This window comes from Cynocephalus volans, chromosome 8 (assembly GCF_027409185.1).
Source record: "Cynocephalus volans isolate mCynVol1 chromosome 8, mCynVol1.pri, whole genome shotgun sequence".
In the NCBI taxonomy this organism is placed as follows: domain Eukaryota; kingdom Metazoa; phylum Chordata; class Mammalia; order Dermoptera; family Cynocephalidae; genus Cynocephalus; species Cynocephalus volans.
In genome coordinates, this window is record NC_084467.1 from 112,217,773 (window position 1) to 112,245,330 (window position 27,558).

General features: G+C 41.9%; 1 protein-coding gene across 1 annotated transcript; it reads right to left on the reverse strand.

Moving 5' to 3' along the window:
- Nucleotides 1-7,126: 7,126 nt before the first annotated feature.
- SHE (Src homology 2 domain containing E) lies at nt 7,127-23,416 on the reverse strand. The gene is made up of 6 exons (XM_063107103.1): nt 22,799-23,416; nt 20,341-20,467; nt 11,370-11,675; nt 9,250-9,406; nt 8,672-8,791; nt 7,127-7,313 (listed from the first exon to the last, which is right to left on the reverse strand). Exons 1-6 carry the CDS (start codon nt 23,414-23,416, stop codon nt 7,127-7,129), a joined length of 1,515 nt encoding a protein of 504 aa, XP_062963173.1.
- Nucleotides 23,417-27,558: the final 4,142 nt, after the last annotated feature.

Consider the following 27,558-nt stretch of genomic DNA (forward strand, 5'->3'; position numbering starts at 1 on the left):
TATTTTGGAATAGTTCTCTTATGTTTTACTATCTGTGAAAAATTGTTTATTAAAAAGTGCAAGAAGTAGGTGGGGATCATAGACAAAACACAATTGGCTACAAGGCAATAATTGTTGAAGTTGGCTGGTTCATTAGATTAGTCTCTAAAAAGGGTTGCAATTCTGTTTTAAAAAGTGCAGGGATGTTAGGAGGAATGTTTCACTTGCAAGCACACAGTTTCTAATAATTCAAAATGAATATAAACACACTTTTCTTAACTATCTTTTAAAGTAAAACATGTTTTCTACTTAACACCACACTCATTGATACCTTGGTAAACTACTTGGCTTTTATATGCATATCAAAAAATAATATATCTTTCCCTCAATTAGTCCAAATTAGTAATCCTGTTTATTTATGCAAATAAATCCGAAGCCAATCTGAATCATTAAAAAATGTCATGCAGAAAGCATTTTAAGTTTAAATCAAGATAATACAGGGACATACTATATGAGTCATAACTTGGGGGAAGTAATTCTGGTGCTATTTGTGGATTTTGGAAATAACCTTCAGGGCCGACGCTGTGGCTCACTCGGGAGAGTGTGGCGCTGGGAGTGCCGAGGCTGCGGGTTCGGATCCTATACAGGGATGGCCTGAGCGCGGTGCGGATGACACCACACCAAGGGTTGCGATCCCCTTACCGGTCACAAAAAAAAAAAAAAAAAAGAAAAAGAAAAAGAAATAACCCTCATGCCTCAGAGCAAATCTCAATGTATAATTGTATGTTAATTATCTGAGCTTAAATTGTATTCCTGACTTTGGAATACAGTTCTATAGGTGGAGCCTCTCCCAAGCAGCGGAAGGGCCGCCTAGGTCCACAGACACAGATTGCCAGGCCCAGTACAGGCTTGTCCTGGAGGTGGAGGTGGATACCTCAAGCCTAATCCCTATTTCCTTTGCCGTGACCACATGGCTCATCTGTCGGGGGAGAACACATTGGTCACACATGGCAACCTGAATGTCCAGTCTGCTAGATGTATTTCCACTGTAAGAGAATAGACTGGCATCCTGGTTTTTTAAAAACTGTGGTAAGATACCCGTAACAGGCTGGTTGGCTCAGATGGTTAGAATGAGGTGCTGATAACACTGAGGTCCAGGGTTCAATCCTTGTACTGGCCAGTGCCAACCGCCCCCCCCCCCAAAAAAAACCCATAACATAAAATGTACCATCTTGGCTGGCCAGTTAGTTCAGTTGGTTAGAATGCAGTGTTGGAACACTAAGGTCAGGGATTCAGATCCCCATACAGGCCAGCCACCCCCCGCCCAAAAGTTACCATCTTTAACCATCTCCAAGTGTGTGGTTCAATAGTGTTACCTACATCCACATTGTTACGTAACGAATCTCCAGAACGTTTTTATAATCCGGAACAGAATCTCTGCACCCTCTAAACAATAAGTCTATTCCCCAATCCCCAGCCTGTGGTACCCACCATTCTACTTTCTGTCTCTGTAAATTTGACTACTTTAGGTACCTCATATAAGTGAAATGACATTTTTGTGACTGTCATTTCACTTAGCATAATGTTCTCAAGGTTCATCCGTGCTGTAGCATGTACTGGAGTTTCCTTCCCTTTTAAGGCTGAGGAATATTCTATTGCATGTTCATACCCGGTTTTGTCCATCCATTCATCCATGGATGGATAATTGAGTTGCCTCCACTTTTTGGCTATTCTGGATTTTTTTTTCAAACTTTATTTTTCACTTGCTAACTAAAATCAAGTGGCTAGTTTATTACTCCTCCTCCTCCTAGGTTTTTCTTTTCTTTTCTTTTCTTTTTTTAAAGTCCCTCCTTAATCCCTCTAGTTTGACCAATAATGTTCTTCAAATGTGAAGGGTCATGCAGGCCAGGAGTACTCTCTCAAAGGGAAAGCATAGGGACAATTAAGAGCTACTCTAGAATCAGACCTGGGCTGCTGTCTGGGCTCTACCACTTACTATGTGGCTGACCCAGGACAAGTGATTTGATTGTTCTAAGCACCAGTGTCCTTTTCTGAAAAATGAGGCTCTCACCTGGCTCACTGAGTTGTGGAGGATTAAAATGAGATCCTGTATAATGGAAAGCATTTGTTCAGCAGAGCACCTGGTGTGTAGCGAGTCTATTCTCATTACTTACATCATGGCCTTTCACAGGGTCACAATCCAACATTTAAAACCTAAACCCTGGGCTTTCAGAAACATATGTTCAATCTGAGTTCTGAAAACCATTACTCTAATTGCTGTAGTTGGGGGTAGAGGGCAACATTTCTCAATACAAACTTCCTTTTCTCCTACACACAGATGGGAAAAGAGTAGGCACTTGTTCCACCTGGTGGCAATTTATATAAGCGTGCAATGGAAATTAAAAATATGGTATCAGATTCAGCAGCATACCTTTCTTCTAGGATCTCAAATGAATTTATTTGGGCAATACTACTATTTCTAAGTAGTAACTTACAACAATGGTTCTCAGCCATGGCTGTGTACAAAAATTATCTGGTAGAATTTTTAAGAAATACAGATTCCCCAGTTCACAACAGACTTACAGCATCAAATCCCACAGATGGGATGGAGGCATCTGTATTAATAAGAAACAGTAATAACAAAAACAGAGCGTAATTCTGACGTCTAGTGAGGGAAGAAAACAAATGCTATAACAGACTACTCAGGAAGAAGGGCTGGCTGGTCAGCTCACTTGATTAGAGCGCGGTGCTGACAACACCAAGGTAAAGGGTTTGGATCCCCATACTGGCCCGCCACCGCCCACGCCCCCAAAACAACAAGAAAAACACTGAGGAAGAAGGTGGACCAAGGAAAGAGGAGTAAAAGTTCATTGTATTACTATTTTATTTGGGAAAGAAAACATAATAGAAGGCTGTCAAGGTGAACCGAGAAAAAAAATCAGATCTGCTAGTTATATTCAATCATGGCTTGTTTATACACTTCATTAACAGTGGCTGCAAAGGAAACTGTTAAGCCCTAACCACAGGAAGTATTTTTATGAAGGGAGGTGATTCTCAAAACTGACAGAATTAAACAAAACAAAACTAGTTTTCATGGAATAATGTTTATTTGAAGTTACATATCAGAGTAAACCATTTTCAGGGCATGCAGCCTATATTGGCTACTGCAAAACATCCAGGAATTTTATAAAATATTTCTGATATAAATTACTAAAGCATTACAGACAGGCACCTGTATTAATCTTCAAATATTTGAAAAGTTAATACTATGTATTAGTTGATATTTAAAATAGTAAAGTCCCCTGACAAAATAACTGAATGGTTAAGAACGTGACAAATGAGATGCCTCTCTCAATTATCTGTTGCCAGCACATTCATTAAAATACAATTTAAGATTCTAAACTACATGATCCAGCCATAGTCCAGGGGCCTCAAGGTAACTGTATTAGGCTTCAAATCACCCTTTCCGTAGGAAAGGGCATATTTCAAAATGGCAACTGCTAGGTCATCATTTTTTCCCTTTATGGACCGTTTCAGAATTCCTTCAGAAGCCCTACCCTTAAATGTACAGCTTGTTTTCTCAACTGCAGTTTGCTCTCTTTCCATTAGATGGCAGCAATACACCATCTTTCTTTACACAGGGTTCCCCCTCCGCCCCATGAAGGAGGAAGTTGGAGAGACACTTGGCCTGCAGTGAGCCTAAGTCCAAATAAGCGAGGCACAAAAATTGGAAATTAGGATAAAGAAGAATGATTCTAGAGAGATCATAAGGCCAAACTAGTGCTGGTTATAGAAAATAAGACAGAGACAACTAATAAATGAGAGCTATTTGTAAGAAAAGAATAAAATCCTGCTAAATATCAAAAACATGCAGAGAAGGAAAATGAAATCTAGACATCACTGGTTTTCTCCCTAGACTAAAGGAAAAACGAAGCATTAACCTTCGACTAAAAAAGGGCATTTTAATAGGATAGAAAGGCCACCCTCTTTTAAAAAGCAACTTAAGAATGTTTCATAGTTGTTGTTCTGAATTAAATATTAAGATGCATCCAATAACAATAGCCAATAACAGAGTATTAACAGTTATATAATCTAATTAACGAGTTAGGACTATTTCCCACCTGCCTCAAAAACATCTGGCTTTCACTGTAGATTATCTGCCTACTTCCCCAACCTGTGGCAGAAGCCAACAAATTAATACCAATTCAGCAAAGTATAGAGACTTTAAACAGCAATGAATAAAGGCACTTTTTTTATAAATGCTTCATAAGAAAGTGTTTTGAATAACTTAAAAGGCCACTTTTGCCCCCAGCAGACATATCAATATTTACCTTATTGTATACATATTAACATTTCTCCATTATCTCATTCCTACTTTAAACACACACAACTCCAGAGGTTGAAATCCATCCTGCTAGAAATAGTTACGGTATCAGGGTAAATAGAAAGGCCTTTACCTTCTGTTCTTATAGACCTAAAACTAACTAAACTCACCCAGTAACCTGGAGCAGAGCATTTTTTAAAAAGGAGGGGTGATAAAAGAAAACAGACATAGCTCTATGGATGTAAATTCAAAACAATTCGCTAAAAGACATTATTTTCTCCAGAAAAAGCCAGAAAATATTCTGGGAGATAGTATTAACTCAAAAGTATGAAGACTACAGGAAAATACTTATCAAGACAAAACAACAAAAAGCCCAAGCATTCAGAGCTCAGAGCACATGTCATAGAGCCAGATCAGCTGGCCCAGAAGGCTTAACAAGGAAGCCATTAGGGACACCCTGCTGGGCCTAATTGTTTTTAGAGCATATGGTACTTTGTACCACCACCCAGCTGTGAATTCCCTGGCTTTTGTCAGCTTGTGTCACAACCTTAAGAAGAAAATAGTAGCTTAACAGGCCTCCCCCTCCACTAATTTACTATATTTCTTCTTATAACCTCCTGTACAACTGTAAACTAACTGGACTATATATAAACTCCACATCTGCTCCACTTTTAATTATATAAAGAAAATAGAATGACTGTCCCAGAAAAATAGTATAGAGGAAGCATTATACTGGGCATTCGATAGAAGCTCAATAAATACTTAGTATCAGCCCTGCTTTCAAAATGTTATTTCATTATACATTCATAAAAGTTTCTGGGTATGGGTCAAAAATCATTTAGAGCACAGAGAAAAATTTTATAAAACTTTTAGCATTTATTAAAATTAGGATAACTCCTGTATTTACTTTGTAGAATAAGTTTAAGTAAAAAATAAGGTTTCGTTTCCAGAATGCTGAACTAAACGTAAGTTTAACACAATGAATAATTTGTATATAGAAGATAATAAATATTTGTTGAATGGAATTGGAACTATGAATGCTGAAAAAAAATTTTAAAATCTTGTACTAAAGATATAGTACATGAACCAACACATTTTGAAAGTTCTATCAATATTTAAAAAGCAATATTCGTTATTAATAAAATCATTGTGTTCCAGTGAGAAAAAGTTGTTCTCAAACTTTTTTAAATCAAAAGATATACTACCCTTTGGCTAAGATCTTTAAAAGAAGTAAAAAATTACTAACCTCTAAATCACAACAGTCAAATGATAACTAATAACTAGAAAGACATGGTTTCCTAAAAATTAACCAAATCAACATTTTTTTGTGTATTTAAAAGAAGCTACAAAAGTTAACTTTTCATTGATGACAGCACATTTGCATCTGGGCCAGTTACAAGAATCAAATTACAAACCTCAGAGTACAGAAACATCTATTCAGTTTTAATTATAGAGCCACTCACCATAGCATTCTTCTCACAGTACACCATTCCCACATTTTGTTTTCACAGTAAGTAAACTGGCAATATAAGTTCACGATAATCATACAGATAACAATACTATGAATATTAATTTAATATCAAGTAATAGTAGTTAGAGAAAAGCTCAAAGTCTTTTAAAATACTTTTGTACAGCGTGAACTGCGCTGCTCTGCACAGAAAGAGAATCTGTGCAGGCTTTAAAGATGCAGTTCATACAATCAGATCCCAGAGTTTTGTGTGTGTGTGTGTGCGTGCGTGTGTGCATGCGTGTGTGCGTGCGTGCGTGCGTGTGTACACATATATATCTTTTGGCGGCTGGCCGTTACAGGGACAGAACGCTGGACATTGTTGGTGTTATCAGCCCATGTTCTAACCAACTGAGCTCATAGGCCAGTCTTGTATTTTTGTTTTAATTTACTAAAAATACAAAGCAAATCTAATTTTAGAGACAAAATTAAAAACGATTCCATGGCAACTAAAATGTACAAAGATGAAACAACAGATATCAGAAGTTCTATATAATTATCCAATAAGAAAATAGCTGTTGAACTTTGTTAAATTTTCAGAATTTTAAAAAATCAAAAATGAAATCTTTGTTGTGTATTTTATTCTATAATTCAGAATTATAATAACGATGCCAATGCTTAATTATATTCATGATTCTTAAATGTGGGACATTTTCCTTTCTATGTAGGCTTACATCACTGATTTGCTAAACAATGATGAAAAAGTTCACAGAGATTGAGAAAGCACAAACTTTCTTAGGAAGGCTGATCAACAAAATAATCCTTTTGCCAGACCCTAAAGTTGTCAATTTCCATGCACTCCAGAGCTGCATTAGGACACTTGAGGGCAAAAGGCACCTTTCCCATCATTCCCATTTTCCACTGTGCATCCATTTCCCCAATAATGAGTTCAACATCACACGCTCTTCTGGTCCACACAATTACACGTAGAAGCCAAGCAGTTTTTCTGTTGGTTTGTTTAGAGAGCGGGTATCCCGGGTAACAGCTAGCACGCTTCCAGAGAACCGTGATGCCCCTGAACTCCTGACTCACCTTTCCTGAGGGTCGTACCCCATACAGAATGCCCTATTCCAGAGCTGGAGGCAACAGATAAATTATGACTTCTTACTATAGGACTACTTATCAAGGAGACATGGGACAGAAACCAACTGTCATGGAATGATTCAAGATCAAAGACTTTTTGACTTTTAAATGAAGATTCCCACTTTCTTCCAGTTATTAAGAAGCAGCCAAGCCTTGTCCACTGAGAGACTGGTGGGGTGCTGTGCTGATCCCCACTTAGGTGCCAGAGGCCCAGGGCTTTTTGTAGCTGACACTTAGTGAAGCTTGTTGTGCACAGGGTAGAGTAAGGTCATGTGTTCTGCACCTTTGAAAGGCAACTTTTCATTGGAATAATAGTGTACCACTTCCGGGATGCTGTCAAACACAGCGCTCGTCTGATTCAGTGTGTATTTGTTGTCTTTGGTCTGAGCCACTATGATGTGGACACATCCTTGACTAGTCCTGGAACAAAACAAAAATCAAGGAGGAGACATGAATAAGTGAGCAGAGGATCCCACCCCACAGATTCACAATAGGTTGATAGGTTCTTATCCATTCTGGGAATTGTTCCATACAAACAGAAATGCATTCAACACTCCAGCTGAGCTCTCAGGAATTTTGCAGCATAAATGCATGTCATCCTTGAGTTGCTCATCCTTCTTTTTTTTCTGCTTATCCTTATTACACATGAGTCACCAGGTACTGGACCAAAAAGAAAACAAAAAAAATGCCAAGCCCTCTCTAGCCCCCCAAATTGCAAAACTAGTGCTTAAGCCCAAACTTGAGGCTACTAAGGTGTGGTTTAAACTCACCCACACGGGGTTTAAAAAAAAAAAAAAAAGTAAGATTTCTTCCTCCTTTTTTCCCAAAAACAACACAAGAATAATCATCATCATTACCATAATAAAAACTGTTTGCTCCTCCCACCCCTCCCATCTGGAATGACCATTCCTGGTTGTATATAATGACGGCTGGCAGCGAAGGCTCAAAGACTTAATCCACAAGCACCAATTTCAGGAACACAGTAGAGCTATTCCTGGTATTGTATGTCTGGTGTCCTATCCCATTTTCTGAGCCATATTGCTCAAACACCTCCTCCCCCCTCTTTTCCCCTCCAGTCTGATTGTTTCAGCTGTGGGGGCTCAGCTTCCTCAGGAAGGAAATGCTGTTAGGGCTCTTGACAATGATCCTCCAATATAGCGCCACTGAGCTCACAGAGCAATGCGAATTTCCATGATCCACACTCTGCCAGGCCTCCCAGGCAAACAAGAATTTTCTGTGCACAATCAGACAGGGGGAGGAATAAGCAAGTTAGCATCTCCTTCTTCACCAGAAGAAACTGGTATCAAAATTGCAGTTGGCATTTTGACAATCAAGGGATCTGATTTATTAAAGCGTCCATGACTAGGAAATAAAAGCATGACTGAACTATCCTGCTAAAAATCATTCTCTTTATCAGGAATTACTTCTCTATGGCGAGTGTCTACTCCAGATGAAGAAATGTAAGGTAGAAATTGACTAGTGTAAAATCATAATGAAACAGGACTCTCACTATCGTAATAGATATTGGTGCATTTACCCCACATCAATTTTGCATTCTAATCAGTGTTTCACATTCTATTGTCCAAGCAAATGTATCTTATTTTCTGGCAATATACACTCCTGTGAATTACCTTCCAATTGTATCTGTTTTGAAAATAAAAAAGAATTTGAAAAAAATTATATCTTTTTTGACTGGTCACCTACCCATGATAGGAAAGACTGTCACATTGTACCCTCCCCTTGGAGACAAGGAAAGGCCATGGAGCTTAAATACTTACTTTAGTGCAATGGAGTACCTACTGTTCCCTGACTCGCTATTTCGAACCAGGTAACCAGCTTCTTTGCAGGGCTGTAGTCGACTCTCAGCCTCAGCACGGGTAATGGCACCATGATACCAACTGAAAAATGGGGAGAGGGGTACCATGAGTGTTAAAATACACATCCAGACTGGGTGTCACTCCAAAAAGTGTTATTTGACATGAACTTTTGGTAGAAGCTTGACAGTCTGAACTAGATCCTGCTTTACATTCACATCCCAAATAGACAAAATGCAGATTTGGGTGATCCTTCCTGCCTCTCAAAGCCTATCAATCACACAAGAGTTAACAGGGCTAGTGTCATGTGAAAAGTTTCCACTCTGCACAGGAGAATGAATTTTAAAATAAGGTTCCTGGGAGGCAGTGCAATTCCCACTCTGCACAAATGTACTAGGCTTTGAAGATGGGTTTTCATTAATAAGCCCCACCCAAGGCAACTACTCATGAACAAAAATAATCATGTAAAATGGACCCCCCCACACACCAGGCTGTCAGTGAGCTCCCAGCCATTGATACAAAGGTCTGTGGAGGAGACTCACGGCTGCTTCTCCAGGGCCAGGCCCGGGTCCACTTTCTCCCCCTCACTGTGATCAGAGAGGGCTGGCTTCAGGATCTTCTGGGTCCAGCTCTTCTGCCGGTGGTGCTGCCTCGCTGTTTCCTCCCTGCCAGAAGGTCGCTCAGATCCTTCAAACTGGACTGGAAAGAAGACTCCATTTAACACCAGAGGCCATGGAGTGATCGATGTAAACTTCAAACAAAAACCCTCCTTGCCTGCATTAGCTCAGGAAAGAAGCAGTTTTCCCTTTTAGTGCAAGCTATAATATACTGCATAATACCCTGGATAGCTGAGCTCCTGCTGTCTTTTGATATCTGATCACACTGTCAGCATCTCATGTACAGCCACTTTTTCTGTAGGATATTCATCAGTATAAAATAGTTTTAGAATATCAGAGGAAACCACTTTAATATATATCAGCATGGTCTTTTTAAAGCTCTTAGTTTTAGTGTTTTTTGAATAAATGATTAAACATAGTTACAGGTAATGATTTCTTGCAAGAGTGTATGTCATTCTATGAAACCAAATGAATAGTTTTCTTTTGAAATAATAAAACAAAGAGAAAAATCAACTCAGAAAGAAAAATTACCAAATAACATCTTAAAAATGCTACAACATCTAGTCTGGACGGAAGATAAAGAGATAAAATAGCAGCATTTAGCATAGGACTGAGAAAATAGCAGGTACCCAACAGATATTCACTGAAAACAAGACTGAAGTCAAACAAAAACTGACTCAGATGTTTGCTATCAAATATATTACCTTCTCTATTTACTTTTTACCATTGGCTATATATTTAATTGCAAACCTGGTTTTCCTGTTAGAGGGAAAAGATACCCCTAAAATTTTAAATTAAAGGCAAAAGAAATTATGTGGTTAGCCAATTAGAAAAACTATGTCCTCGTTCGAGAAGCAGGAGGAAGAATTACCTTTAATATCTATTGCCAACCTACTTACCAACTTTCTCTTATTATTTTAAAAATTCACACTTCTGGATAAGGAAAATGTGGTATATATTTACATAACGGAATACTACTCTGCCATAAAAAGAATGAAATTCTGCCATTCGCAGCAACATGGATGAGCTCGGAGAAAACTATGTTAAGTGAAATAAGCCAGGCACAGAAAGAGAAATACCACATGTCCTCACTCATAAGTAGAAGCTAAAAAATAAGGAAAGAAAGAAACAAGCAATGAAAGAAACAACGACCATAATAATATGCTGAATTTTCAGAAGGAGAGAACAGAATTATGGTTACTAGAGGCAGGAAAGGGAGAAAAGGGTTAGGGAGAAATTGGGTAATGAACACAAAGAATAATTTTGTAATGATGAATATGCTAATAATCCTGATCTGATTATCACATATCGTACACAAATACTGACAGTCAACTCTGCACCTCACAAATATGTATAATCAATTATGTTTCAATAAAAATAAGTAAATAAAAATTCACTTTTTCTGTTTTTGCAACTGGTCAGTACAGGGATCCGAACCCTTGACCTTGGTGATCTAACACTGTGCTCTAACCAACTGAGTAACTGGCCAGACAAAAACTCACTTTAACAACTGATTCCTTCAGGAGGATTTTTGAAAACAAAACAACAAAAAAACCCCCTAGCTTCATCAAGCTTTCCCACCACCTCTACCTGTAATCCATTTTATCCAGTGCTGCCATCTTATAAATAGGGATTTTAACAGGTTTGAGAAGTAGCGCCAAGTAAGAGTTAGAAAAAGCTGCTCCCAATTTGATAGCTTCAGTGGTGAGAAAATAAATGTACAGTGATCAGTTATGCTTTTTATTTTGTTTAAAAATTTTTTCTAGTTATGTTTTTTCAATAGTCCTTGAAGGCATTTCCAAAACAGTAACACACTGAGAAAAGAAAGGAAAATAAAGGTATCTGTAAGGACAAAAAAAGTAAATGCAATACAAAGGGCTCAACTTTAGTCCTGATCTTTCAACCATAGCCAGATTCTTAATTTCCCTAGCCCAAATTCCTTGGGAAAAAGAGACTTGCAGAAAAGGAAATGCACTTGGCTGAAAAGCCTGAGTGGGTGGAGTCTCCTGGCTGGGAAACCGGAACCGTAGGTGTGGGGGCCTCACCTGACAGCGCCCGCACGATCTGCTCCTTCTTCCACTCCCAGGGCTGCTCGTACTCGGCCGCTGGCCTCTGGTCGTTCTCCGGCAGCCGGCTGTCTGCTGGCCGCCCTTTCCCCTCTGCCCTGGGGCCCCCTTCCACAGGCTCGTAGGGAGTGTCATACAGCTGTGGCGCCTTCCCCGGGAGGTCCTTGGAACTCTGTCTTTTGGCCAAAGTCTCTGACTTCATGCCGGTCTCCCCTGGCTCACAAGGGCTGTCAAGCAGCTGAAGGGCCTTCACTAGGGGATCTTTGGAACCGCGTCGTCTAATTTCTGAAAAACACACATCATCCATTATCCCTTGAAAATACAGGTGCCTCGAAGCCTGGCAATAACCCAATTACATCTTCACCTCTGACTGGTCTAAGGTGGCAGATACTGTATCCAAGATTGTTCTTTATGGACTGACTACTTCCCAGCTGTGCTACAAAAGCAAAAGGAAGGTGCCTGCAACTTCTCTCCAGATGCCTGAGCCAGGGAATGGGACAAACTCATAAGATGAGGGATTACATCTGAAGACAGGCACGCCTCCAGGGTGCCACTTGCAGTTTGTAAGAAGTGGTCTCAGGGTGACCTGTTTCACTTCCCAGTCCTGGTGTCTGCTCTGAGCACAGTTCACCTGCAACGTTTTTCCATTTTGTTAGGAAGCCCAGATCAAAGTATTTTAACAAAAACTGGCTGAGTGTTTACTATACTCAAAACATTACTCCACGTATGCCGAGGGAAGATATTTATATGCACTAGTCAGAGTTTTTGACTTCCAGGCAGTGTCAATAAAGTGGGGAAGCCAGACACATTCACAAATAATATCCATCAGGCTAATAACCGTAAGAAAAGTCAAAGTAAAAGAGGTGTTGGAGGAAAACAACAATAACTCGACAGCTAACATTTATCACTGGCTTACCATGTGTTAAGCACTATTCTAAGTGTGTTGTGATTTTCACAACCATTCTGTGAGCTGGATACTATGATTTCCCCAACATTACAGAAGAGAAAACTGAAGCACAGAGTTTAAGGAAATTGTCCAAACCAATAAGTGGCAAAGCCTGGATTCAAAAGCAGGAAGTTGGACTCTAGAAGTCATCCTCTCAGCCACTACACTTGGATTGATTCCAAGTGGAAGAGAAATGGAAGATGAGTTGACTTTGATAGAGAAGGTCATTTCCAGTGGAGGAAGCTTGCATAAGTGAAGATACAGAGGTGGGAACTATAAAGGGCTTGTTCCCATAAGGGGGAGTTCAGAGATAAGTTTAAAGGACAGAACGCCATAGAGGAGAGATGTAGTGTAAGAAGCAGCTGGAGAAGTAGGCAAGCCAGGCACCAAAGGGTAGAAGTTTTAAAAGCAAGAACAAAAAGTTTAGATTGTTCTCTATGTAATGCAGAACTATTATGAGTTTTTTAACAGGGTATAACAATTATATTTGTGTTTCACTGGAAGATAACTTTAACCACAGTGTTCAGGATTGAGTAAGTCAGAAAGCTATAGTATGAACTGAGGCATGGAAATGGATGGGAAAAACCTGGTACAAACCAACCAACCACCAACTAACCAGCCAGCCAGCCACAGTGGGAAGGAACCAGAAGTGTCTAGGGGCTTTGCCAGGTACAGTTAGAGATGACAAGGGTCTGGACAACCACAGCAGGTGATACAGACCAACAGAATCATCATGTAGTTCTTCTAAATGCCCATCAGGAAGCCTTCAATCTGTCCTCCACCTGATCACAGTTGAGGAGGACCTTTCTAAATGCAAACATCTCATAAGCTCTCAACTGTATACTTACAGAGTGCAAACTCCTTAGTACGGCGTGGAGGGCTTTCTACGATCAGATCACTGTCTCCCTCTCCAATTTCTTCTTTCTATACCCCACCCCATAATACAAATCTTTGCTCTGACCAAATGGAACTTCTGAAGTTCCCTGTGTAATACACTTAAAAAAAAAAGAGAGAATAATTAATGTATCTTATATTTAATTTTTTTTTAAAAGATGACCGGTAAGGGGATCTTAACCCTTGGCTTGGTGTTGTCAGCACCACGCTCAGCCAGTGAGCAAACCAGCCATCCCTATATAGGATCCAAACCCGTGGCGTTGGTGTTATCAGCACCACACTCTCCCGAGTGAGCCACAGGCCGGCCCTTGTATCTTGTATTTAAAAAGGGATTAACTTTTTTTCCATCAACCTTAAAACAATACTGATGCTTTTTGTACTTTGGCCTGTACTTCCTTGGTTTGGGGATGGAGATGGGTGCGTGACTACACTGTCTTATGCCAATCAGTGTCCTGGTGATCTTCCAATCCTTTGAAATCTAACTCAGCATCTCCCCCTCCTTGGAAAAGCCTTCCCTGCCCACTCTCTCTTCCGATGCCCCACAGAGTGATCAGGGGTTATGGCTGTGCCAAACCACTCTTACCGTGCACTTCTCCCACTGTGTGGATTTATCTGTTGATGTGGTTGTATTTGCAACTTGGCGGAGACGCCCAGGGCAGGGACCACCATGTCTTATCTTTGTAGGACATACAGCTGTTCTAAGTAATGATTGGATGGATGGATGGATGGATAGGAGGAAAAATGTAGGGGAAGGAGCTCTAGAACTTCTCCAGGCAGGTGACAATGTGGATCTGGAGGTGCATGTCAAGAAGTAACTCACAAATAGATCATTGTTAATGCTGTGAGAATGAAAGCCATCATGAAAGAAGAAGAGGGTAGACTGAAAAGGAAAGAGGATCAAAGGCAGAACCTGGGACTCCTTCAGCTAAGGGTGGCTGGAAGAAGAGGTGCCAATGATGAAGGCTGAGAAGGAGTGGTCAGGTAAGCAGGAAGAGGCTCAGAAGACTGCAGAAGAGGAAACAAAGGATGAAAAGACTTTCTATCTGTAACTTAAAAACAGGCACGGTGACACTCTGTGGAGAGGAATCATTGACTCTATAAGACTTCTATAACAAGAAAAGAACAACAAATGAGGGAAAAGTTATTAAAGACACTAAATTCAAAAAAAGCACAATGTTTGTTTATATGGTTATAGTTCTGCTGGACAGGGCCCCTGTCCTCAGCTGTCTCCAATTCTATGCAGTAATGGCTCCTTGGAATCACCTGGGGGCGCTATAACAAATATTGCTGCCTGCGTCCCACCACCAGAAGTTCTGATTTAATTGGTCTGGGCTACAGTCTGGGAGTCAGATTATAAAAATTTCCCAAGTAATTCTAATGAGCAGCTAAGCCTGAGAGGTGCTTCCACATCTCCTGGATCCCCACAATCACCACTGCAGTTCCTCCTGCTGTCCAGAGCTAATCTCTCATTTCTAGCCCCAGCCCAAGGAGAAGGGCACTACCTGGATCTAAAATCTCCACATCAGAATGTGAGGGCCAGAAGACTCGTCCCCTGCCCTTGCCCCCAGGCCAGGCACCCAGGGTTGTCTGAGGTCAGAGCTGCATCTCCTGTCCAAGTCTCTTGACTTTCAATCCTACAGTTTTCTTCATTGCCTATTCTAGATGGAGCTATGAAAAACAAGAAACAAAAACATACTCTGTTCTTGGTTCAATTAAGATAAGACTAGAATTAAAAGAACTTTTCTAAAGAACTAAGAAAACAGAAAACAAAGGAATTCAAAGAATGAATTTAGAATTATAAGGTTTCTAATTAAAACTTAAGTTTACCCTCAGTTTAGACCATCTGGCACAGGCTAGCGGAACCCCTAACTTTAATATAGGAGTCTTGCTCACAAGGAAATTTCAATACATTTGAATTAAAATGAGGTACAGTGATTAGAATCTTGAGCTCTTATGACACGTGTGTCTGAGTTTTTACTTTTGTGATGAGGTCCATGTATTCCTGTTATTTTAGACAGTCTGTGCACACTTAGAGCTCTGGGAGACACACTGGAAAGCATACAGCTCAGAATGTTCCCTCCTTGCATGGTCCTGAGATGGGCAAAATCAGCAAAGTATTATCTTTATTTTATTTTTATTTTTTTTTTAAAGTATTATCTTTAGAAACTATGTTTAATTAGGGGAAAAAAGGGCTTGAGAACAGACCCCCCACTCCCCAAGGGGAGTAACCTTCCATTCCAACACCTGGCTGCCCCCAACCTGAGGCGCCATAGAAACAGAAACAATCGTGGGGCTGCAAGTCGACCCTTCCTGCAGGGAGAATAGACCCTGACGTGCAGAGTTGACTCCAAGAGGAAATGAGCCTGAGAAGGAGGAAGTGGCAAGAGGAAGCTACACCCTGGCTGCCGATAGAGGCCATTTACCATGGCAGACAACAGAACAGTGTGGACGGGCAGCAGATAAACACTCGTTTGCAGCCGGGGCTGGAACTGAGGGCTACATGCACCAATTCAAATGTGCAACTGGTTGGTGTGAAACATAACGGGCTGAAAATTGTCCCTTCTCAATCCCCAACTCTCTTTGCACATAATTATGCCATTCACATTTTAAAAGGGAGCAAACAACTAAGACTTTCTTTCACCAAATTAATTGCAGCTAGCAATTAATATTGCACTACATATTCCGGAATTCTCTTTTAAAATGCAGTTCTCTTTGCAGTGTCTAAATAAGGGCTGTATTTATTGAGTATGCTGGGCACATTATCCCCAGCATCTCACTGAAGCCTCATAATGCAGTGACAGATGTGTTATCCCATTTTCACAGGTGGATAAACTGAGGCCACAGTCATGCAGTAGTTAGTGGGGGAACCATTTATTACTAACTCCAGAGCCCATGCTTTCTCTACCACACAATCAAAAGATTTCATGTAAAATATTGATTACAGTTTCTAAATTAACACGCCTTTCCCCCTAATCTATTTCATGTTTCCAAAACATTAAACTTAGAGCCTCATAAGGCTTTACTTTCCTTTTAGAATCAGAAACAGGGCTGTTAGGCAACTTTTTTACTTACATCTTTTATCAGTGCTCAAGTTTTTTATTTAAATTTACTTAAATATTTTCTTATTGAATAAACCCAAATATCTTAACAGAAGCAGGTACAATTCAGAAACCCTGAAATTTAACAAGGAAAGTAGAGACAAATTAAATAAATCAAAAACAGTCTTCATTTGTAATTTTTTCATAATAGTTTTTTTAATGAAGATCCAAACAATGAGGTTGTCCTTTAGATTTGACTATTTAAACAAATCAACAAAACCATTTGGAGGCAAAAATAAAATTTTAAGAACAATCTTTGAGCTCAATAGCTAAAACCAAAGATTGCCAAATGACCTGGTATTTCCACTTTTCAGCTGTGTAATATGGACAGGTTATTTAATCTTTCTGAATTTAGGTTTCCTCAACTGTATAACAAAAACCACTTTACAGGGATGTTGTAGGATTTAGTGAGGTAATTTGGCAAGTCCGAGCACCTAGTAAGCCCTCAACTTGTAGCTGTATGATACTAACTATGGAAAAAATTCTCATGCTAACAAACGGCTGTCTTAGGGAACTTCTAAAGATCCATCCAATGCTCAAGTTTCAATTTGGTGGCTAAAACTTATAATGCTAAATTATGTAGAATATTTCTGCTAATTATTTACCTAAAGTGTTCTTGCTGGGCTGGCCAGTGAGCTCAGGTGGCTAGAGCGCAGCCTTGTAACACCAAGGTCAAGGGTTTGCATCCCTGTACCAGCCAGCTGCCAACAAACAAACAAAACACCCAATATGTTCTTGCTAACTTGGCAGAAAAACAACAGAGGTTTGTGCTAATATTGCCCTTGTATTCATAGTCAGAGCTTTATTTTTTTGGCAGCTGGCCAGTACAGGGTTCAAACCCTGGACCTTGGTATTATCAGCACCATACTATAACCAACTGAGCCAACTAGCCAGCTCCATAGTCATACCTTTTTAGATAGAATCTTTTGGATAATGTAATTCTTTTTTTTTTCTTTTTTCTTTTTGTTTTTCTTATTCTGCATAATCTAATTCTTAACTTTTAAAAGTTAAGTGCAAAGTTTTGGGGGAATCCACGGAGCATGGGGTCCCACAGTTATTTGGCCATAGGAAAGTCATGAATTCCTCTTAACTTCTGTTTTATCCTTTGTTCCCTGATGCAGATGGTGATTCTTATTCTCTATGTCATAGCACTATCACACTCTTCAATGACTTATTTTCTTCTTTACTGGTGTTAGGTCTGTTTCTCCATTTGGTTGTGAGGTCCAAGGGCAGGGGTTATGTGGGTCTTGTTTCATGTATGTCCAGAGCCCAGCACAGAGCCTTGTACATGACAAATAAATGCCTATTTGTTGGCTATTATAAAATAACATCATGGATATTATTCTTTTTTTTGAAAAAAATCCCTATATAAAGATGACCAGTAAAGGGATCTTAACTCTTGACTTGGTGGTTGTCAGCACCATGCTCTCCCAAGTGAGCTAATCAGCCATCCGTATATAGGGATCTGAAACTGTGGCCTTGGTGTTACCAGCACCGCACTCTCCCGAGTGAGCCACAGGCCGGCCCACATCATGGACAGTATTCTATATGCTCAAGATATTGTTAAAACCAGGCATGTAATTTCCACTTCACTGATATAAAAAAGGCAACACAGAGGTGGGCAATACAGATTTGACTTCTGCAACAGTTTAATCACATTCATTAGCACCCTCTCCATCTCCTGCAGAAATGCTGGAACACACTAAAAAATAGCCCTAGCATTTCTCAAGAAATATGGGAAATTTCCATACTTGGACTTGACAACCAAGCACACATGAGCAAATTGAAAAAAAAAGTAAAAGGTATAAAAAATAAAAAAACAAACCCAGCAGCAAATCTTTTATTTCCAGCTTCCGATAAACTCACTTCCTGTTATTCTGTCCAGCTGTGTAACCTATGGGTAGAATTAGAGGTATATTTTCTACACTGATTGAGAAGGTGTTTTGCGATACCCTATTTTAAATGAAGAAAATTTAAAATCCACTAATATATTTTTAAAGTTAAGAGCAAGGTATATGTAGATTTTAATAAATTTGAATTTATTCACCAATTGAATACATTACTTCTGTATGCTTAAGTGAATTCATTCACATAAACTGTTTAAAACAAAACCTGGAGGGGCTGGCAGTTAGCTCAGTTGGTTAGAACATAGCCTTATAAAACCAAGGTCATGGGTTCAGATCCCCATACTTGCCAGCCAAAACAAAACAAAATCTGGAGCTTAATAAACACTTAAATATTAAATGCCAGCTATTACTATTATTGTATTTATTTCATGTTTGACAATTTTTACTTTTGGATACAATGTTGTTGAAAAGTGTGAGAAGAGAGATGCCTTACTTATGGGTAAAGTTTATAGTGCTTTTACAAACATCATTTCCAGTGTGTCCTCAGGACCATGTGGTATCAGGAGCAGATCAATCTGAAGTGGGAGATCTGGGTTCTTATTCCTGCTCTGTCTCTTAAAATGTCTTGTGAACATAGGCAAGTCTGAATCCCTTTCATCTTGTTTTTTTTGCCCTGTCCTAACAAGGGGGATAGTACTGCAGTCTCCTGGTTTCCAGAGCTCTTGCAGAGATTACATGGGAAAAAACCTAACTATATTCATTTCTAATAAACACAGCACTTTCCCTATAATCAGTATGGTTCTGCAAATAAATAGCTAGTGCCGTATAGATAAACTACCTACTCCACTTAAAGAGAAGAGAAGGATAAAAACAAAAGGACAAAGAAAGGTACATCAAAATTAAGCATTAACTTTTTTTTTAGAAAATCTTTTTTCTCAATCTTATGTAAAAGTAAATCCTTTTCCCTATTCCTTTCAAGTGTCTACTATTTTTTAAAATTCTGACTAAGTCCGTTTTTACTTCCTTTCATTCACAGATTTCATTAGGGGTCACAGTCCAGTGACCTTGAGGGTCACAGCCTGGCCAGGGTACACCCTCCCCAAATGCAATGCCTTATCTCTGTAAGCAGAGAAGCAGGAAACAGAGCTGAGCTTTCCTGTGCAGCTCACTTTCATTCTGAAGCCTGTCTTGGCCCTTCCAGTGTGCTGCTGCTAGCTTATGCTCAACTCTTCTGAGACCATGCTCATGGAGCCTGAGCTTGACAACTTTTCAATCTGTTTTAAACAGAAGAGACAGAGTCTTTAATGTGTGACCAATACTCCTTTCCCAGGCATGAAACCCACGACACTCAAACAAGGATCCCTTGAGTCATCACTCAGAAACTATAATTTTTCATTGTGGATGGAAGAATGTTTAAGGCAAATTAGGTGAATAAATAATTTACTTTAAAATTCACAAATAAATCTAGATAACTAGTTTATATTATTTTTATTTAAGTATTGTTTATACCAACTTAAGAGACCTATGAATAAAAGAGAAAAGTTTGACACCAAAAATAGCAGAGTGATTGCTTAGCTCACAAAGTGGAACTGTTCCCACTTAAAAAGTTGTAAGATTAGCTGGGTTTGGTTTTAGGTGGTCTGCCTCCTATGGCTTGGCTCGTGAAAATTATCTCTAATTATTACTTAGTAATTAAATTTTTTGCTCCAATGTTGTAGAACTTGGTGAGAAAATCTTCTACTACAATACTGAGTATCATGTCATGTTCGCATCTCTCAGCAACTTAAAATCCCTTAAGTATGTATTTGTTCCTTTGCACAGATTTATGACTCCCACTATGGATGTCAAAGCTTCTGAAAGTAGCCAAAAAATGTACATAAATAATCTTAAAACTGAGATCTGCAAACTCACAAGTGTCACCTTGCATAGGATTAGAAAAACTTTAAAGACGCCTGCAAATTCTGAAACTCTGAAGGATACCACCATAAAAGAAGTTAACCAGATATTTTATCCTTAGTTTTAGGTCTAAGTTCTGTTTCTTCCATTCAGCAGGATTTGGTTAAATTGCTTTATCCCTCTTTCTCAAATATACACTGGTTACTACTCTACTCACGCCATGTGAGTATGGGATTTCGGCCCCCATCAAGCAGAACCTAGTTACAAACCTGTTATCATCTGCTGTGCATCGTACGGTTCCATGTAACCGTCGTTCTCTCCTACTCTCTCTGCATCTCTTTGACCCTTTGTCCGTTTGGCATCATAAGGGTCAGCATAGTCTTCTAAAATGATGACCTATAAGAGAACAAGAGAGGACAGTTGCTAAGGATTATCAAATACCAAATGGCAATAGTATCAAAATGGCTACTGAAATCTGCAGATCTGAAGAGAGGTCAAAATCGCTAACCAATTCTGGGTAGCTTTTGTAAGTGATCATGTGTCCCAGATGGACAAACATTTGATTTTCTTCTTTTTTTTTTTTTGGTAGTATAATTCATTTACAATTCATCTAAACCCTTTTACTCATCCCCAGTGCTCTTTCCACCTCCCTTTCTTTCCCCAAGCAATAAAGCATTTGCTGAGTTAGTGGGTGGCAGGGTGGGTGGTGGGACATGGAGTGTGTCTGTGGCTTTAGAGCATAAAAAGATGAAGTGGTCTACCACATACCCCATGATTTAAATCGTTTAAACTCCAATCAGCTGAGCAATACGATCATAGTGAGTCAGTCACCCACTAGTACTGGTGAGGCACCGCAAGGGAGTCGAAGTAAACCCAAGGTCAGCTTCCTGTCCTCAAGAAATTTATATGAAGCTCTGAAGAGACAGGCTTCATAAAGGAGAAACAGGTCAGCATGAGATAGTATTGCAGGAGCTCTAGGTTCAGTAATTCACAGGCAAACTGATTTTCAAAGACTGCAGATCACATTTTTGATGGGTATTTATGTCAGAAAGCATTTATGAGGATACTTCAAAAAGTTCATGGAAAGACTCTTAATTTCTTTTAACGTTACTATTCCACAAACTTTTTGAAATGCCCTCATATTTTTCCAAAAACAGAAGGTAACTGGAGATGTGGGGTGTGTGTAATAGTTCTGTTCTGCAGCAGCTAGGTGTCAACACTGGAGGTTAGTGTTACCTTCTCAGAAAGGAAGCTCCGGGCCCTGCTCCACAATCTCAATTATATTCTCCAAAGAGTTCATGGAGAAGTATCACTGTAGCCGGCAGGAAGAACTCAGATAAATGAGGGTGAGATGAAGAGGAGAGAACAGTCTGGATGAGTCCTCCTTTAGAGAGAAGATGGCCTAAGAAAGCTCAGACATCCAGAAGTGACAACCGTGACATTAACTGGGCCACTACTGCAGAGGACTGTGATTACCACTCACTTAACCCATTCTTCTGGACTACCCACCATGTGCAGTGCAGTCACAAACTGCAGCAAGGATCATAAGACACGATGGTCTGTCCTAGGCTTCAAGGTGCTTACAATCTAGTCGAACAGGCAGGTAGACCACTGAGTAACATATGGACCTCAGCCATCTTTCCACGGCTCTCTGCTCAGTGCCTGGCACAGCATAGACATGCTGTAAATATTTGTGGAAAGACTAAATGGAGGAATGAACAGAAGTGCCCAATGCAGGCTTACATGCTATGTGCTGTGGGCTCCTGACTCCATCCAGGTGGGCAGCATGTTTGAAGCCTGGGCAAGAGAAAATTAAAGTGCCAGGAAGTGATTGCCTGTACTAGAGTCTGAAATCTCGATTTGAACTCCTCTCTCTACTCCTTTCACACAGGAATGTGGACTAAAAACAACTAAATGAAACCAAACCAACTCCTCTCTGTAAGAATGGAGAGTTCCTCTCCATGTTCATACTGCTTTTCTTAACTTTCCCACATTGGACAGCACCCAGCACCCAGCAAACCTCCAGTGTGTAAGAAGCAGGGAACACCTTCTTCTCTCTCTCTTTTTTTTCTATCTTCTCTCCTGATCCGTAATTTCCTTAAAGGCATTTCCTTGTCATATTCTGTATCCCCCACAGCCTGGAGCGCTCATGCCCCTTATCCTATATGGCTGCTGCACAACAACGTCCATGGGATGAATGAAAAGGCTGTAATCATGGAGTGTTGTTGAAGCTCTGAGAAGACCTTTACTAGGTCGAACTGCAGAGAATGGTAGAACTTCCAAACCAGCAGAAAAGGGGGGTGGCCCTTCATTTCCTGAAGCTTTGAAATCCATACTCACACAGTCTAGAGGTTATGTTCAAAAAGGATAAAGGCATTCTCACGTCTAGCTTTGCAATTCCCCTTTATGTCAAAACTAAGATAAACCACATTAAAGCGGTCAAATTTAACAAAGCAAGAATATCTCATTCCTCTTCTAAACTGCTAGCAAAATTAAATGGGTAGTGTATTTCCGCAAATTTCCCCATTCCTGGAATGAGAATTTTTCAAGGTTAAAAAAAAAAGTGTAATGACTTTAAATGGTCACTTAGAAGTCACCGAATGGCAGAGGAGGGAAGGCCCTTAGGAAACACATCCTCGCTTCTTAGGTAGAAAGAAGCCCAGGGTTTAGCAGGGTCACTATGCTCCCCTCCCACGGAGAGGTGGTCCAAAGGGGGCTTATTCTTACCGTGTCTTGCTGCTTAATAACCTTGCCCTTGTCCAGCTCGGGGCCCAGGGAGGAAGGGGAAGAGGACGCGGAGGAAGAGCTGCTGCTGCTGCTGCTGCTGCTACTGCTGCTGCTGCTGCTGCTGCTGGAGTAGTTGCTCTTTCCATTCTTCTCCTGAGTGTCCACCTTGATGAGCCTGTTGATGTAGGTGCTGCAGCCCGAGCTCTTGGCCGCGCCCCGGTGGGGGTCCTCCTCGGTGGCCCGGGAGTTCTTGCGGCCCTTGCCCGCGGCAGCCTGAATCAGACCCTGCAGGCTGTCCCGGGACAGCCGGCTGTCCTTGAGGGGGCCAACCCCGGCCCTACCGCTTCCCAGCTCGGCCGCCGAGTTCTTGCGGCCCTTGCCCGCAGTGAGCGCCGCGCCGGCCGCCTCCGAGTTCTTGCGCAGTTTGCCGCCGCCCCCGCCCCCGGGCTTGGCCCGCTCCGACACGGTCTTCAGGTTCAGGGGGAACTCTTTGAACCACTTGGCCGCCATGAGGGGGGCCCGGCCGGCTCGGCTCAGGAGCGTCGTGGCCGCGGAACAGGCGAGCGAAGAGGCCCAGCCCAGACACGGAGAGGCGCCAGGGGTCTGGGACCACTGCATTCCCCGGCACTGGGGCGCTGAAGGCCGCGGCCAGGCCCCGCGACGGCTGCTCTGTGCGCCCCCGGCCGGCAGTCGCCCGTGCCCAGCAGGGTGGGGCCCCTACGGCCCGGGGCGCCGAGCGGGCGGGCGCGGGCCGCCGCTCCGGACGCGGACGGCGACAGGCACGACGCACCGGGGCCCCGCCCGGGCTCGTCTTCAGCGCCTGCACAGCCCGAGGACACCGCGGCTCTCCGGAGGCGGCGGGCGCCCGGGCTTCCCCCTGCTTTTTCCTCCCGAGGTGGGAGAGGCCGGACCCACGGAAGCCCCCAGCAGCCCTTCCCACACTCCCAGGGACGAGAAAGGCTGCAGCAGAGGCAGCGGGAGTGTCCCCGGCGCCGCGACGGACGGTGGATGGACGGCGGGCCGCCCACCCTCTCCGCGCGCCCCTCCCCTACTGCGGCTGGCGCCTCCCAGCCCCAACACCTCCCGCCCCGAACCGAGGGCGGTGGGGTGAGCGCCTCTGGAGAGGCTGGCCCGGGGGTGCATGCTCGGGGGAAGGCGGCAGCGGCCGCACGTGCTGACTGGCCGCATCCCCGCGAGCACAGAGCCCCCCGTCTGCACCGAGCGTTGTCATCCGGGCGCTGCCTTCAAACGCGCCCGTGAGAGCGCCACGTGCGCTGCTCAGTCCCAGGAAGGACGCCCCCGGCTCCGCAGAGTGCCAGGCGCGCCCCGCCCGCTCACTCCGCTCTCTGTGCAAACGTTATTTGCGGTGCTGGTGGAGGTGGGGGCAGTTGGCTGCTAAGAGGCTGGCGCAGGGATAGAGATCACCTAGCGCTCCTTCAGTTACTCTGGCGGGGAGCGCCTGCCCGGCGCCGCGGGGCCCCAGTTCTGCCCGCCCCGCCCTGTCCGCCGCCCGCGGGGAGGCGGAGCGCGAAGGGAGAAGGTGCGAAGGCTCGGCGCGCGGCGGCAGGGTGCAGGCGCCTGGCTCGGGAGAGGAGGTACGGCCCGCTGGTTCAGCCCCCAGGCTGCCCAGGCGAGGGGTGGCGGGGACAGGGGCGCTGGCAAGCGGTTGTGGAAATTGCACCCCCCATGCAAGGGGCGGGAGGGCGCGCTGCTACTTCGCAGCTTGTCGCCTGCTCGCGCCGGGTACCTCTGCAGAGTGTTTTGGTAGGGATGATGGGAGTGGTCAGCCGAGTCTGGATGTGCAGATGCTGAGCCATTGCGCTGAACCGTGGGGCGCTTTGCCTTAAAAGACGCCTCTGCCATAACCCCTCCCTTCGGAGCAGTTTAAACCCTTTTTAGTTTAAAAAACTAAGTTTAACCTCAGTTCACGCCACTAAAATCTTTTAGTGTAAAAAGTAAAAGTTCTGTAGGGGCTCACGCAACACGATCTAAATCCTCATGTACGAGCCATGGCAACGGAATGTTCCTTGTCACCGTTGGCGGAATTTGGTGGTTGGTGAGGTGGGGAGGTGAGAAATGCGTGCTCACCCCTACCATTGAAAGTGCATCTTGGCTTTTTTCAAAAAAGCTTTATTGAGACATAATTTACGCACCATAAAAGTCACCTGCTTTGAGCCTGTTTTTTTTAGTGTATGTAGTATGTTTACAGCACAGCCACCACCACAATCTAATTTTAGCCCATCTCCACCCCCAAAAAGAAACCTTATATCAATTAGCAGTCACTCCTCAGTCCCTGCTCCTCCTCCCCAACCCTAGGCAGCCACTAATCTACTTTCTGTCTACAGATTTGTTTATTCCGGATCTTGTGTAAGTGGAGTCACACAATATGTGGCCTTTTGTGTATGTCTTCTTTCCCTTGCCATCATTTTTGAGATTCATCCACGTTGTAGCATGTATCAGTACTTCATTCCTTTTAAATTGCCAAGTAATATTCTATTGTATGGATATACCACACATTTTATTTATCCATTCATCGGTTAATGGACGTTTGGGTTGTTGCCACTTTTTGGCTATTATAAACAGGACTGCTATGAATATTTGCAAATAAGTTTTTGTGTGAACATGTTTGAATTTCTCCTGAGCAATTACCCAGGAGTGGAATTGCTGGATCATATGGTAATTTTCTGTTTAACTTTTTGAGAAATTGCCAAACTTTTCCAAAGTGGCTGCACCACTTTACATTTTCACCAGCAATGTGAACGTTCCCATTTCTCCACATCCTCAACATTTACGTCTTCTTTTTGTTTATAGCCATCCTAGTGGGTATGAAGTGATAACACTGTAGTTTTGATTTGCATTTCTCTAATGACTAAAAGATATGGAGCACCTTTTCATGCACTTATCGGTCATTTAGATATCTTTGGAATAATGTCTTTCAGATCCTTTGCCCCTTTTTAATTGGTTTATTTGTCTTTGTTTCTCAGTTGTAAGAGTTCTTTTTATGTATTCTTTATGTCTTTTTAAAAACACAAATAAGGTATTTCTCCAGACCAAACAATAGAGTAAAAGGAAGCTGAGGACTTTGGAGTCATATGGTTTGGATTCAAAAAACAACCTTCTCGATTTGTGAGCATAGATACTAAGTGATCTTGGGCAAATTATCAGGTATAGTCTCTGAGCCTGCAGGACTTCATCTGTAAAATGGGGTAATAATGTCCATCTATTAGAGTTTCAGTGACAATTAAATGAAAATGTGTATTAGCTGCTTAGCAAAGTACCTGGCAGGCCCTTAAAGGGATGTTTGAAAGATATATGCTGGACAGGTCTTGGTGCCTGCCCTGTTCCAGAAACTCATAGACTTTTCCAGGGATTACCAGGAAATTGGGATTAACACCCTATATTCCTGATTTTACTCATAAACCTCTGGGTTTTTATTCATCCATACCTAAGTTTTTTTATTATCTTAATCACTTTTAGTTTTATTTAGATTTGTTTTCTCCCACAGCTGGGAACCGTTTGGAGAAAAGAGTTACTGTTTTATTTTAAAATCTGTTTGTCTAAAATTTTTATGTTTCTCCTAAAGTAAAGGAAAAAATATCCCTTTAAAATGACTTTGAAAGCCTTCTTATCTGTGGAAAAGAACCAACGTTTTGGAGTCACAGACCTGAGTTACTTCAGTATCTTTTATAATTTTAAGGAAATCATCCGATGTCCTTGAGCTTTGGTTTTTCCATCTGTGAAATGGAAACATGATATTCCACGGAGTTGTGGGAAAGTACCAGCAGAAGCTATAAAAATAAACATGGTAGCTAGCATTTATTGAGTTCTTAATACATGGCTAGTGCGTTAAGTGTGGTGTCTCACTTCACCCTCATGATTGATGACACAGATGTTTTGATTCCCATTTTACCGATAAAACTTGCCCAATGTCTCTGAGCTGGACTCAGAGCTGCATCTGTCTAACTCTGAAGCCCAGTTCTCTCCACAGGCCAGCCAATGCGCAGAAGTGTGTGGTTTTAAAGTTGCTCCTGGTACCTGTATTAGTTTTCTATTTGCTGCTGTAACAAATTACCACGAATTCAGTGGCTTAAACAACACAAATATATTACCTATGTTCTGTAGGTCAGAAGTCTGATTCACGTCTCACTGGGCTAAAATCCGGGTGTCAGCAGGGCTGTGTTCCTTCTGGAGGCTCTAGTTGGAGAATCTGTTTCCTTGCCTTTCTTGGCATCTACAGCCTGCCTGTAATCTTTGGCTAGTGGCCCTTTCCTCCATCTCCAAAGCCAGCAGCAATGGTCAAGTCCTTCTCGTATCACATCACTTAACTTTGCTTCTGTTGTCACATTTCTTTTTCTGACCCTCTCTTCTGCCTCCCTCTCCCACTTTTAAGGACTCCTGTGATTATATTGGGCTCACTCAAATAATCTCTATTTTAAGGTCAGCTGATTAGCAACCTTAATTCCCTCTTGCCATGAAACCTAATGTGTTCATAGGTTCCAGGGATTATGATGTGGGCCACTTTGGAGGAGGGGATTGATTATTCTGCCTTCCACAGTACCTATTCAGTATTCGTGTGATGGTGATTTATCCTGGCATTCCTCTAACTGTGACTGCTTGGCTTTGCAGGAGATCCTCTTGGAAAGCAACTGCAGCCTGTAAGTCCCAAACCTGCCTCCACTCAGCCTTTTCTTTCTCCTTCTGTTCCTGTCTCACCAGGCCCAGAGCTTAAGAACCACGCCCAGCATCTCTTGCCTATTGAT

What these genes read in the sequence shown, in the direction of transcription:
- SHE (XM_063107103.1), bottom strand. Translation starts at nt 23,416, where the DNA reads ATGCAGTGGTCCCAGACCCCTGGCGCCTCTCCGTGTCTGGGCTGGGCC. An exon ending in TTATTAAGCAGCAAGACACG is followed by an intron (nt 20,468 to 22,798) that starts GTAAGAATAAGC and finishes GTTCTCTTATAG; the next exon opens with GTCATCATTTTAGAAGACTA. An exon ending in CTGGCCCTGGAGAAGCAGCC is followed by an intron (nt 8,792 to 9,249) that starts GTGAGTCTCCTC and finishes CCCATTTTTCAG; the next exon opens with TTGGTATCATGGTGCCATTA.